Below are 14,258 nucleotides of genomic sequence, written 5' to 3' on the forward strand. Positions count from 1 at the left end.
TTTGGGACCTGGGAATATTTTGCCTGGGGTCCTGCCTGCCTAGGAATCCATGCGCCATTCCTCTCTTCGGACCCTGCCAAGAAGCAGGTGGCAGACCCCTCCCCCCTCCTATTCTTGGCTCAGACACTTGTCTCTGCTGAGGCATTCTCTTCCCCTCAGGGCTTCAGCTTTTGAAACACATAAACCAGCTTTTCTACTTCTGGATCTGCCACATATGTGCATCCCCAGGGGCAATGAGCACAGCACCCAGAGCACAGAAAAACAGGAAAATACAGGAAGGAAGAAACGAGATTAACATATAGAAATACATTATATGTTTGGAAAAAGATCATGCGGGTGACCACTTAGGGCTGGAGGGACCCAAATGGGTGAGTCCAGTGAGGAGGCAGCTTGCCGGGGAGAGAAGTGAATAGATATATCTGGGAGATAAAAATCAACAGAACTGTGTGAGGGATCACTGGGGGAGGTAAGGAAGAAGGAGGCATCACGAATGACTCCTAAGATGATTCAGCACTGGGAGATGGGATGCCTTTGCCGAGGCACAAGGTGTTCCCAATTTTGGAACACTTTCCTCCACTGTACCTCCTTCACCTGGCCAACTCCTTCTCATCCTTCAGCTCTCCGTTCAAGCATCGCTTCTTCAGAGCCAGTTGCCTCACCTGACCCCAGGGCCTGTCGAATTCCTCGCGTTTATACTCTCACTTTCCTTTGTGTATTTACTCGGTGTGTGATCACACTTCCATTAGTATAGGTCTGTGAGTTGATCTGGACTCACCCTTGCATCCCCAGTGCCTAGCATACCATAGGTGTTCATTAAACGAAGACTCCAAAATGCAGGCAGAAGAGGTTGGCATGTACCTTGAAGCCTGGTGTGTCTCAAGGGGCAGTGGAGGTCACTGGTTTTCAAAATACAAGGATTCCCTCCACCACCTCCACTCCAAGAGGGAAGGTATCCTCATCCCACTTCCTTTAAGAATCTATGTGTGTGATGAGACTGGCCCTGGGGTTCAGTGACTGTGCACTTGAGACATGGTAGGAACCAAGTTGATGAACGTTGTTGTTAGTAGAACCTGTCGGGGGTTCTGAAAGCAAGAGACTGAGGATCTGTGGGCCTGGGAGGAAGCTAGGAGGGGAGGAGGTATGAGTGGGGATGGAAGGTGGCAGAGAGGCCCCCAGAGGTGTCCTTGACACCAGGGCTATGATCCCGTGCAGTCCCCGCCTTCACACAATGGTCCCCTGAGGATTCCCCAACCTGCTCAGAAGAAAACAAACACCCGACCGGAGGCACTGTGGTGTGGTGCATGAGCTTGTTTTCTTCACGGCTGTGACTGGAAAGGTGCCGAGTGTAGAAAAGCACGTAGTAGAGGTTCCAAACGTGCTGATTGTGGAAGAAGGAGCACGTGTTCTCAGAGTGCTCGGGGAGTCTGGGGGAGACACAGGAGATCGCCACTCCCATGAGCGAAGGCTCCTGTGTGGATTAAACAAGATAATGTGTAGGAAAGTCCTGGCAGCTTAAACTCAGGTTCGAACTCTGGGAAAAGAAGCTGAACTGGGGTGGTGGGGGCAGGGATGAGATGGGAGGAGACTGGGTGGGAATCACCTAGGCACCCTCTGGGGACAGCCTCACGGGAAACCTACTGGGGTCTTCGGGAGTCCCAGCACCACTGACACCGCTGCCCCACCCGGCGGGCCCGCAGGAATTTGCCCTGGTGACCTCCCCAGGCAAACTCCTGTCACCATGGCGACCAACCCCGGAACAAGCGGCCTGATTGTCCCTGCTCAGCGGGGCAGGTGAAACCCTGGTCACGTGACCGATACTGGTCCAGGTGCGGTTATGGGACACCCGCCACCTACCCGCTTTAACCCATTCAACACCGCCACCACCTGGGTACAGTGTCCCAGCCTCCGCATGCCGCACCCACTGGGCTTGCGGTTCCCAGCCAGATGGGCGGAGCACTGCTGAAGGAGTCCCTCAGCCAGGGAAGGAATTAGGGCTGGGCGACACACCGGCTGAGTGATTGGAACTTGGTTACTTCACTTCTGCCTCTCCATTTTCACATCAGTAAAATTTGGATGAGAACATCCTCTCACTTCACAAGGGAAGTCGGGACCCAGAAGTGTAGACACGACCTCCTCGGAGGAAGCCAGAGTTACTCTACACTCCTGTTTCTCTTCCCCATCACTTCAGCCTGTCAGGGGCTCAGAAGGCCTCCCCTCCAGCAACTTAATACCCACCCTCCAAGAGGGAGACCCTCTACAACAGTGAGGCCACTGGCCTGTTCCTAACAAGCTGGGGTTGGGGTGGGCAGCCCCCAGGTCGACCCTTCCCCAACACACTATTACTGGAGCCCTTGCCAGGTAGTAACAAATGAAAACCTCTAGCCAACTGGTTTTTGTGCTTGTTGACCCCACCCTAACCAGCCACATGACAGGGCTGGGGGTCTCAAGGTTGTTTCTGCCCTCAGACTCAGGATTCTGTCTGGGGACTTATGTCCACGGTCCTGGGCCAGGCTAAGTTTGCTGGGCCAGACAGACTGGTATGGGGGTGGGAAGCAGTATCAAATACTACTTTTCCGAATTACCAACATTATGTGAACTCCCTTCCCCTTCTTCCAACTCTAAACACTGCTTGATCCACTCTCTAAGGACCCCTCCCAAGCCTTAGACCAGCCAGCCTCCCACCCAGGGCTCAGGTGTCCTCCTCACTCCCCTAATGATTATGCTGGTAACGAATGATCACACCACCTGGTGTATATAGAGTCTCCAGGGACTTCAAAGCCCTCCTCAGATTAGAACAAAACACCTGCCAGTCCTCAGGCTGACTTAAGCTGGGAGCCATTTCATTAGGCAAGGCATTTATTAGGCCTTAGAGTTAGGATGCCTCCTACTGGTCCTGACTCCATCTGGTGTACACTCAAGAGAGAAGAGAAAGGCAGGAGTAACCCCTGCTAGCCCAGGTTGTCATCTCCTGGAGGGGTCACAGACCCAGCCACCGGCTGAACCTTCAGTTAAGCCTCAGCTATTGCCCCGAATCTCTCCATGACCATTCAGAAAAATTACTACCTCACTTGGCATCAGGTGAAGAAAACATGACTCCGGTCCTCCAGGAGTCCCCAGCCTGTGGTGGACATAGTACTGTATAGTAGACTCTGTTGAATGCCTTGAGAACATAAGGTGGAAGAGATTAGTTTCAATCAGGGAAATCTGGGAAAGCTTGACGAGGGGGCGGAAGTTATCCTAGACTCAGCAACTAGCTATGTGGAATGGGGGCACAGCATCCCAGCAGGGAGAGTGGGAAGTCGTAAAGACCTAAAGGGAGGTGTGCAGTGTGATTCTCAGGGTGCCTCGTTGGGGAGTAAGAAAATGGGAAGAATGGGTGGTAAAGTAGGGAGGATGGGACTGGGAGAGGCTTGGGATGCGGTGAAGTTTCAACTTGCAACTTTCGGGATGGGGAGTCCCTGAAGATTTCTGAGCAGAATGCTGTAGAAAGAGCAGCCACTCCTGCAAACCGCTGAAGGACGGACTGCAGCTGAAACCAGCTGAGACTTGAGACCGTACCACCACCACCACCTCTACCCCAGACTGGGTACAGTAGATGGCAGCGGGTCAGGGTTCCAAAGGAAGGAGACTTCTCTGCAAGATGTGCTGAGTTCTAGGGGTGGTAGGATTGTTTATTACTCTACTGGTAAAGGGGGGCTGGGGAGAAGGGAGTAGATTTGAGCCATTCAACTCAGATGCCCCCATCAGTACAAACATTTGGCCAGGGTTTGAACCTGGCCTCCCATTTTGACTCGCATCATGAATGGCAGGCCGGAGGTTCCGGGTTGCCTGTTTCCCCATCTGTAATAAAAGGGGATAGGGGATAGTTGAAGTTAACCTCTAGAGTCCCTCCTATCTCTTTCCATAGTCCACTTCAAAATGGGTACGCCTTTCTGCCGGTCCGCCCCCCCGACCCCGAGCTGTGAAGCACCGTGCCTCCGGGGGGAGCTACTCCAGGTGCCTCTCGCCCGCGCCCCCTGGCGGCACAGAAAGTATGACACCCACCCAGGTGGTGTGTGAGGGCAGAGGAGCAGACCAGGTGCGGCGCCGGGCGCGGATCACGGCAGGGCCTCCTAGCCTTGCCAAGAGCCTGACCCGCCGCTGCCCAGATCTCGCATCAAAATCCAGGACATTCAAAGAAGCTGGGGCCGGACCCCCACATCGCGAGTCAGACTCCGCGCGAGGATTCCGCGCCGGGGTAGGCGGAGTTTCGCAGGGCGGAGCCAGATCCTTTAGTGGCTCTGCCCGGGGCGTGGCCAAGGCTGGTGCTCCCTCTGGTAGGCGCAGTGTCTACGGGATTACGTACTGGCGCAAGGGGCGGGACTGGAGGGGAATTGACTTCTCTGGGATTAAGCAAGGAAACCTGAGCAAAGGTGGGAAATTCCGCGATAGTGGGCGGGGGAGAGGGCGGAGCTCCAGTGGGAACTGGGCGGGACTCAGCAAAGGCGAAAGGCGGGCCTAGGGCACAGGAAGTGCTTGCGAGGTGTGTGTCTTGGGAAGCGGCTCCCGGGCATGCTCAGCTGGGCTAGCACGTGGAGGCTCCTGTGTAGGGGCCTAGAGCACTCCAGAGCGAGCTTCTCCAGGGTGCCTGTCGCACCCAGCAGCAGCGGCCGAGGCGGTGCCGAGCCGAGGTCAGTCAAGGGCGCTCGGTGGGAGGCCGTCCTTCAACCCTCCTCCTCCGGTCCGGCCCCTACGGCTCCACCTTCTCCGCTTGGGCCCGCCTCCTCCCAAACCTCTTCCCCAGACGACTCAGAATGTACCCCCATCCTTGCTCTATCCTCCAGACCCGTGCCGCTTTCCTACAAGCTTCTAGATGGAGAGGCGGCCCGCCCAGCTCTCGTGTTTCTGCACGGGCTCTTCGGCTGCAAAAACAACTTCAACTCTATCGCCAAGGCCCTGGCCCAGCAGACAGGCCGGAGGGTGAGCTTCCGGGAGAGGAGGAGTCCCGCGGGAGGCAGGGCCTGGTGGGCGGGATCAGGGATAAGCCCGAGGCAGGGCCACTCCTCCAGCTCCTTTGCCCTTTCTGCAGGGCCCGGGCTGAGCAGTGACAGGGCTCTCTGAGCAAAAATGAAAATAGAGGTTTACTTTCCAAAGATGGAACCCACAGGGCAGGCCCAGGTCCTAGATGGACCCCATTCATTCCCTCAAGCTCCCATCCATCCATTCTATCTCCATCTGCACGTTAGAAACTGAACTAGGCCCCGCTGTCCAGTGCATAAATGCTGACACCCTCCGGTTAAGGGGGCCCAGCCCCCTGCTTGTTCACCGGGGAGGTGAGGGGACTTATCACTTCTTATAACAGCCCATCCTTCTGTGCTTCAGCTGTTGGAAATTCTTGGCATTTGCTTTCTCTGGGGTTGCCACCCAGGCAGGACAGACCTTCAGAGATGTGTTCACAATCCTTGGGCTTTCTCTTCTGTGTCAGTGACTCCGGGTTCTTCCTCTGGGCCTCCTACGTCTGAGAACTGGGCCCTCTCACCACCTGGGCCCTTCTTCCACTTCAGGATCTCTGTCCAGGTTCTCCACCCCCTCAACCTGCAGGTCTTCCAAGCTTTTGGCTGTCTATGCCTCGAATGTGGATGCCAGTGCTGTCCCCCTCTCACCCCATTCCTCAGGTGCTGACAGTGGATGCTCGTAACCATGGTGACAGCCCCCACAGCTCGGACATGAGCTATGAGGCCATGAGCCAGGACCTTCAGGACCTCTTGCCCCAGCTGGGCCTAGTGCCCTGTGTCCTCATTGGCCACAGCATGGGAGGCAAGACAGCCATGCTGCTGGCACTACAGCGGGTGAGTGGTCCCTATCTGGGGCTTCCTCCCATCCAGTATAAATCCTGAGTGCCCAACAGGCAACCTTGAACTCAAAGGAGCCTGGGATGGCCCAGTTCAGGATCAGGGAACTATGCCTGCGACTCACTGTGCATTCGCTAAGGTGGTCCGCAGTCCAGTTCTCTCCCACAGCCAGAGCTGGTGGAACGTCTAGTTGCTGTGGACATCAGCCCAGTGGAGACCACATCCAGCTCAGACTTTCCAGCCTACATGGCAGCCATGAAGGCCATACACATCCCAGATGAGGTATCCCGTTCCTGTGCCCGCAAACTGGCCGATAAACAGCTCAGCTCTCTTATCCAGGTGATACCCTCAAGCCCCCAGATGGTGGGGGTTGGGACCTGTCAAGGGACCAGTGTCAGTATCACACCAGGCCTCACCCTCCCCCCACAACTGCACCCCCCCCACAGGACCTGGCTGTGCGGCAGTTCCTGCTCACCAACCTGGTGGAGGCAGACGGGCGCTTTGTGTGGAGGGTGAACTTAGATGCTTTGGCCCAGCATGTGGACGAGATCTTGGCCTTCCCACCACGCCAAGAATCCTACCCTGGGCCAACCCTCTTCCTCCTTGGTGGAAACTCTAAATTTGTGCAGTAAGCCCGGCTGGGTGGTAGGTGGAGCATGCGTTACAGGGGGTCTGGGCAGCCTGCCTTAGGGAGGGCTTGGGTGTGGGCAAGGAGCTCCTGAGAGCTTGGAAACAGCACGAGGCATGCGGCTGTCCATCTCTCCCTGCTCTCTTCCCATCTCCCCCTCTCACCCCTTTTTGGTGGCCTTTTCTTTGACGGACAGTCCCAGCCACCATCCTGAGATGAGGCGACTCTTCCCTCAAGCCCAGATGCAGACTGTGCCTAATGCTGGCCACTGGATCCATGCCGACTGCCCACAGGACTTCATGGCTGCCATCCGAGGCTTCCTGGCCTAAGAGTTACTGGCCAGAGGGGCCATGTTTGAAACCCCAGGCTTCAAGGTCCTGCGGCCTATTCCATGTTTCTGCACAGAAGGACTCAGGCAGGCACTAAGAGGGCACGAGGTGAAAAGGTGGTCAGACCTCAAGATTTAATGAATAAAAGACATTGCTGTCAAGGTTCAGGGCTGAGCTGTCTCACCACCGACCCCAGGGGAATGGGACTCGTGCCCCAGCTGCTCCAGGTTCCATGGGGACTCTCACAGTGTCCCTGGACTCTCTCTGCAGCTGACTGTCGACCCGCTCCCTCACCATCTGCTGCATATCCTCCTGGGGACAGGAGAACAAGGTCGGGGCAGACCCTGGGCCCACCTCCCCGTGCCGCCCAGGCCCGGCTGGCATTCGCACCCTACCTCCCAGGCCTCCACCTCCTGCTTCAACCTCAGTTTCTCCTCCAGGACCTCCAGCAGCTGGGCCTCCACAGCTCGTAACTTGGCTTTGCATCTGTCCAGCTCAGCCTCCACTGCCTGCTTCCTGCAGGTGGCAGGAGGAGCAGCCTGAGGCCAAGGATGTGCACATCTGGGCTGGGCCCTGGGGGTGGGCAAGTATGGCCGCAGCTCCTGCCTCGTGACAGGGTGGTGGTTTGTGTGGCTTCCCTTCCAGAAATGCCTGGTTTCCCCCTCCTTTCTAGCAGGACAGAGTCCTGAGGGTGAGCCACCCACAACCCCCGCAAGCAGGTGCCTCTCACTTGGCAATGGCTTCATCCCGCTCCTGAAGGACTTGGTCCAGCGAGGGCTCTACCTGGTTGTCCCCCAGTGCACTGGCCACTTAGGATTCTGGGCTCTGTTGTAGGATGGTAGAGGAAGGAACAGTGATCTTGGGTTTGCCTGGGTGAGATGCCCCACCCTGGCCTTGGCCTTGGCGCTGATATCAGGAAGGGAAGGGTCTGAGACATTCCGTACCAACCCCTCAGTGCCCCAGTGTCCACGTGTGAAAGTGGAGCAGGGGGACTTATGCCTTGGCGAGAGGGTAGCAGGTGTGGCCTGTGCCTGGGCTAAGGGTAAGGAGAGAGGGCGTGGTGTTTGGACCCCCGGGGGGGGGGGGAAGGAATTCTCACCTGACCCCTAGGAAAGAGGTGGGTTGAGAAGGATACTTACCCCTTAAGGGCCCCAGACAGAGAGGGTGGCCTGGTGACGGGAACTCTTGTCAGCTTGTCAGCCGGGTGGGGCAGGTGGAGGACAGGGCCCTTTGCCCTCCCTTCCAGGCAAGGCACTCCCTGTTAGGCACCGCCTCAGGCAGGCAGACCTGCCTCCCCTCCTAGATCCTGGAAGCATCCATACCCCAAGGGGGCAAAGGGGTGCTCTACCCACATCAGGAAGTGAGAAAAGTGGGACAGATGGCAGCTGTGGGAGATAGGTGCCCCAGCCCCTCAACTTGAAGGCTTGGCATCTTAGTACCTTGAGTGGCATTTCCACGTATATAACTATAACCTCAGCTCAGCGGAAAACAAGGAAAAGTTTAACCATTCCTGACACATTCCTACTAACATCTCAAATGTCCATCCTCCCTAGCAATATTGCTCTGTTTCTCCAATATGTCCCCCATTCTGGTCCTTGACCATGGGTGGGTCAGCTGTGCCCTGGAGAGGGTCTCAGTGTCCCACTCCTCTCAGTGTCATTAATGAGCACATCAGTGACATCAAAGGTGTAAAAGGGGATTTTCCCTATTGAGAGGCTTCAGCAAGTTTACAGCTTGAGGATTAGGTCCTCAACTCAGCACTAAGGAAGGTGTGGGTCGTGGGAGTTGGAGGAGGGGGTGAGGGATGGAAACCTGGGGTGGCGAACCCACACTGCAGTGTGCAGATGATGTGTTGTGAAACCGTGCACCTGAAACGTATAATTTTGTTAACCAGTGTCACCCCAATAAATTCAATAAAAAGGAAAAAAATAGTTCCTCCAAGACCCCCCAGGAAATCCCCTGCAAACATGACTCCTGGTTGTCGGTAGTTCCCACCCAGGTCACATCCAACTGCCAGACTTGACGATTTCTTTGCTGTAACCCAGGTGAAGAGGTGGGGTTGAGCTGTGTGCGCACCCCCCCCCCCACACACCACCTCCTTTGTTGAGATTCAGTGTGTTTCAAGAAGCTGCTCTGTGCCTTGATCCAGGCAGGACTCCCGCTCTCAGGGACTTGCAGGGCTAGCAAGGGTGAAGCGTAGGTATCCTCAGCACAGGGTTTCAGGGGCCAAGGGCAGTGGGGGCACAAAGGCCCCTTATCCACAATTAGCCAAAGGGGGGGGCCCACAGGAGCTCGCCCAAAATGAATCCTGCAGGCCAGCAGGAGTCAGACGGGGAAAGGGCTAGCACTCTTGCCAGGCATTTTTTAACTTTTACCTTTTTACGTGGGAACAATTTTGAACTGCTCTTCGATGTCCAAACAACCTAATGTGTCAAGCATTGCAGTCAGTTGTCACATCTTTCTATGGTCTTCCTCCCTCTAGAACAACTTGAAGGCCGCCTGAGTTTTATGACCTTGATATGTTTAAAGATTACAGGGAAGTTATTTTAGGCCACCCTTCAACTGGGGTTTGTTGTTACACATTTTGGGAAGAAATAGCACAGAAATGATGCCATGTACTTGTCCCAGTATCATTTGGAACCATGGCCGAAGGTGTTACTGTTGATTACTTGGTTGTGGTTCGTAAGTGATGGGGAAGGGAGGTAATTTGAGGGGCTGAAACTTCCTTTTTTCATCCCGCTTTCACCCGTAGGTTTCAGCATCCATCACAAGTGATGATTTTTCTAATTTCACCATTTCTTCTACATTTATTTGTTAGCATTCTATTGTAAACAATTGTCCCTTTGCCCCCACTTACTCATCCATTCATTCGTATTTGATGGACTCTTGGTTTCCTGTTTTATTCAATGCATTATAACCCACTTCTATCACTCATTTCAATGCTCCAATTGTCCCAGTTTTAGGCTCGGTCCATGGGTGCCCCTTGCGAACCTCTCACCGCTTTGAAATGGGCCACCACCCTTTGAACACTGCCTTTCTTTCGGGCTCAACAAGATGGTCCGGGATCATCCTCTTTTTCCTTGACTCCGCCCCAGAGTCAGCCATTTCTGCAAGAATCTCTGGATTTTGTTGTTGTTGTTGTTTTTTGGGGGGGAGTATTTAGAAACCAAGGTGTGCTTGTTGCAGTTAGGGTAATCTCTGCTCCCAGGCCCACTCAGTAGACACACATTTGTACACACAAACACACATTCACAACTATATTTCTTTATCTGTGTGGTGTTAATTTTATGTGTCAACTTGACTGGTTAAACATTATTTCTGAGTGAGTCTGTGAGGTTGACTTGGGCTGAGTAAAGCAGATGGACCTCCCCAGTGTGGGTGGACGTGATCCAGTCCCTTGAGGGCCTGAATAGAATGAAAAGGCAGAGGAAGGTTGAATTCTCTCTGGTTCCCTGACTGCTTGAGCTGAGATACTGGTGTTCTCCCGCCCTGCAATTGGCACTTACGTCGTCGGCGCTCCCGGTTCTCAGGCTGTGGTACTCAGACGCCACTGGCTTTCCCTGTCTGCATGTTGCAGGTGGCAGGCTGTGGGTCTTCTCAGCCTCCATAATCTGGAAGTCAATTCCACATAATAAATCTCTTTCTATATGTTTATCCTATTGGTTCTGGTTCTCTGGAGAACCCTAACCGATACAATTTGCATATATGGAAAAAATTTACATTTAGAGCTTAAATTCCAGTCCAATGCCACAGGGTCCATCCCAGCTTCCCCTCTTTCCATATCTTACCCCTTTGCCCCAATTGCCTTCAAAGTGTTTCATAATTTGTTCAATCCCCCTGTGTGTAGCTTACCTCCCAAAACAACGGGGCTCGCCCTGACTTAAATGCCCTCCTTACATGGGCTCAGCTCCTGCAGGGCTGCCTTCCCACCTCACTGCCTTCCTCATACGTGGCCCTGGTTGCCACTGGGATATCCAACATTTCTAAGGGCTTTACAGCTATTCATTCAGTCCACAAATATTTATTGAGCACCTACTGTTTTCCAGGCAGGTTTCCACATGATGGACATAAAACAGGAAGACAGACAAAATTCTCTAGGATCCCACGAGCTCACATTCTAATGGGAGGAGACAGTCAATAAACAAATGAGTATATCAGATGGTAAGAAGTGCTGTGGAGAAAAGCTAAGCAGGGAAAGAGAATGAGGAAGGACCTGGAGACCACTATTTTATATAATTCTGTGCTGCCCTAAGGAGATCACAAATATTAATCCATCACTTATATTTTTTAAAAAAACATTCTCATGACTTGGAATAATATTGCCATTGATAGCATCATTCATCGACTCAAAACGTGCTGTATTTCCAAGCAAAAGTGAAGCTGCTGAGTTCAAGAAAACTAGCAGGAAACTCAGAGAAGATGCCGGGGACGACATACAATGCCGAAAGGCAGAAGCACACGTGAAGGGTTTGAGTAAGCCTTCACACGGCACAAAAGTAAAAATTGTTTCAAAATAAAGTTATTCTCAAAAGTATGTGGTGTTAAACATTTTAATGAAAAATAAGTAGGGAGAAGCTTATCTCATCTGCATCCTTAAATGTTTAAGTTAGAATATCGGGCCAAATTTTTTTTAATCTGCTCATTGGGAGAAAGAGGGAGTAACCTTACGTTTGGGCACATAGTGAATTCCATCCTAAGGCCCTTCCTCAAACACCACACACGGAGCAGTTATCCCCAGCTGCCCACTGCCCACGTCTCCACCCTGTCCAGCTCCTCGTTGAGATGGACTGGGGACGGGGCTCAGGAGCGGGGAGGAGAGCTGCCAATGGGGTAGGGGGCTGGGCTTTGTGGTCAGAACAGCTGGGATGCGCAGTGCTGGGCGGCTCTCAGACCGTATCACCCAACCCTGCTGGCCCTGTTTGTGTTTATTTACCTCCCTGAGCCTCATCTGTGAAGTGGGCTCATGGAGGGCTGCACTGAGAGGATCGTGGTAAGGGTTAGACGGGTACCTCACGCAATGGCCAGTACTTTGATGGGCCAGGGTCAGACTTCACAGGAGAGGAGGGAGAGGGAGTGAGTCTGTCAGAAAGCCACGGAAAAACAACAACGAGAGAATGTCAAAACACACTCCCCACAATCCTGCCCCAGGGACAGTTCTGTTCCTGAATCCAACACAAGTTGCCTCCTCTTCCTCATCCAGACCTCTACAGCCCTGTGCTTTCCCATCATTGTCTTGTCACTGTCAAGGTATTTCTCCCACCACCTGGGGGGGCTTCTGAAAGGCCCACGTGACTGTCATCATCCCAACCTCTGCGCAAGGGTGCTGAACTGTGATGGCATCGGTGAGGCAACACTGGCCTTGCCCAGCAGGTGGCAGCAGCTGCCAACATCAGGGATCCAATGGGCAAAGGGCCACCCTGGCCTCAAAACCTATGGGATAGAAACCCCGGGGAGCTTTGGAGCTTTCAAATGCCCAGCCTTTTCCCAGTGCTTCTCTATGGGAACACCGCTCATCCCAGCGTGCAGGTGTTTACCACTCACTCCACAAATACATTTTTGGTGCCAGCCTTGGTTAACCCCTGAAAAAGGACCCTGTTCCTTTCCTTCATCTAATGAGGGGACAGACCCCCACCACAGACTATATCAGGTCACAGGACTGTAAGTGCTCTTCTCCTTGTGGCCACCTCCTACTCATCCTTTAAGCCCCAATTCAAACGCCCTGCCTCTGTGAAGTGGTCCTTGATGGCAGGGAGTTGGCTGCTCGGGGGTCCACGGCATCTTGTGCAGCAGGGTCTGTTTTAGCCCCTGCCATGTTCTGGCTCCTCTGTCTCTGCCCACCCCCACCTGCCACTTCTGCCTTCAGCCCTTGTTTCTTCTTCCATAGACAGACAGACAGACACACACATACACACACACACTCTCCAACTTCCACCTTCACACAAAATCAGACTTCTGCCTCCCAAGTCTCCAGCTGGTGTTCTACACCAGCTCCTCATCGACCATCTGCATGTCTTCCTGGATGTCGGGGCTACACATCCCGGTCTGAAGTCTTCCACTCCCCTGGATCTGTTCCTCCTCCAAGCACCAGTTCTGCTCTCATCTATGCACAATCGGTCACCAGGGCCTGTTGCCGCTAATTCATAACATGTCATTGTTTTCATGTTGAAGTAAGATACAGTCTTTTAATTATTGAAAGAAAGTATAGTGATATTAAATAAATCTCTTTAGTGCCTTTGACACTTGTCTGCAGCCCAGTGTGTCCTGCTCACATTCAGACGGTCTCTGGTCTCTCTCCTGGGTACCACAGCAGGCTGCTGTAGCCAGCTATCCTCCATGCTGCTGCAGAGAGCCTTCTTCCCCCGGGACAAAAACCCTCCATGCTGACCAGTTCTAGCCTGACCCTCTCCCATGAACCTCAGAGTCATACTGGCAATGGTCTACTTACCCTCCCCCATTGGGAAGTTTAATGTGCAACCCAAGCTTGACAGGTCCCAACCCCAAATCCTGATTTACCCCCACCTTCAACCTGCTCCTTCTCCAGTTCTTCCTCCACCTCTGCAAATGCAACACCCTCTGCCCAGGTGTTCAGGTCAAAACCCCTTGACTCCACTCATCCTTGAGTCCTCTCTTTCTCTCAGTTGGCTCTACGTTTAAAGTGTATCCAGAATGTGACCACTTCTCACCACTACCACTGCCATCGTCTTTGTCCCAGCCACCTGCAATAGTGCAACCACAAAATGATGTCCCTGTGTCCTCCGTGCCCCCTTCAGTCTATGCTCCACCCAGCAGTCAGAGTAATCCTGTGAAAGCCCAGGATGGATCATGGCCCTCCTCTGCTCAAAACTCTCCTGTGACAAACACAAACAAGCAAACGAAAAAGCAAAACCTCCTTGGCTCCCATCCCGCGCAGAGAGTCAAAGCCAAAAACTGCCATCACTTCCTAGGGCCCTCCCTCAATTTCTCTGACTTCAGCTCCTCTGAGCTCTTCCTCACCACCACGCTGTATGCATCCTTGCCTTCTTGCTGTTTCTGTGACAGGCTCCCTGCTCATGGTCATTTCCCTCATGGTCAAGTTCCCAGAGGGCACTTCATGTCCCTCTGCCCAGAATGCTTTTTCACCAGAGGCATGCACAGCTCACCTCTTTCAGATCTTTACTCAAATGCTACCCTCTCAGGCCTCCTCGACCACCTCACTTAAAATTGGAATTCCCACCTCAAACCCAGCACCCCTACCCTTCTTTCCTACTTTATCTTCTCCATAGTATATCATCACCATTATATATGTTTTTTTGTCTGTTTATCACCTCTTTCCTCTACTAGAACATGGACTCTATGAGGACAAGGACTTGTCTATCTTGTTTTCTGCCACATCCCCAACATCTACAACAATCAGCATATAGTAAATGTTCAATTAATACTTTTTAATTAAAGGAGTGAATGTCTGACCCTTGATCACCTCCACCTCGTCGG

General features: G+C 53.2%; 1 protein-coding gene and 1 long non-coding RNA gene across 2 annotated transcripts; one reads left to right on the forward strand and one right to left on the reverse strand.

The window, feature by feature from the left end:
* Positions 1 to 4,383: 4,383 nt before the first annotated feature.
* Positions 4,384 to 6,951, forward strand: ABHD11 (abhydrolase domain containing 11). Its single transcript, XM_024571479.3, has 6 exons — positions 4,384 to 4,670; positions 4,824 to 4,959; positions 5,655 to 5,828; positions 6,000 to 6,170; positions 6,278 to 6,459; positions 6,656 to 6,951. The coding sequence occupies exons 1-6, from the start codon at positions 4,552 to 4,554 to the stop codon at positions 6,786 to 6,788; spliced, it is 915 nt and encodes a 304-aa protein (XP_024427247.2). The 5' UTR covers positions 4,384 to 4,551; the 3' UTR covers positions 6,789 to 6,951.
* Positions 6,883 to 8,101, reverse strand: LOC123480860 (uncharacterized). The gene is made up of 4 exons (XR_006656993.2): positions 7,928 to 8,101; positions 7,519 to 7,613; positions 7,184 to 7,304; positions 6,883 to 7,100 (listed from the first exon to the last, which is right to left on the reverse strand). It is a non-coding gene; the product is annotated as an uncharacterized lncRNA (long non-coding RNA).
* Positions 8,102 to 14,258: the final 6,157 nt, after the last annotated feature.

This window comes from Desmodus rotundus, chromosome 1 (genome assembly GCF_022682495.2).
Source record: "Desmodus rotundus isolate HL8 chromosome 1, HLdesRot8A.1, whole genome shotgun sequence".
Classification (NCBI taxonomy): Eukaryota; Metazoa; Chordata; class Mammalia; order Chiroptera; family Phyllostomidae; genus Desmodus; species Desmodus rotundus.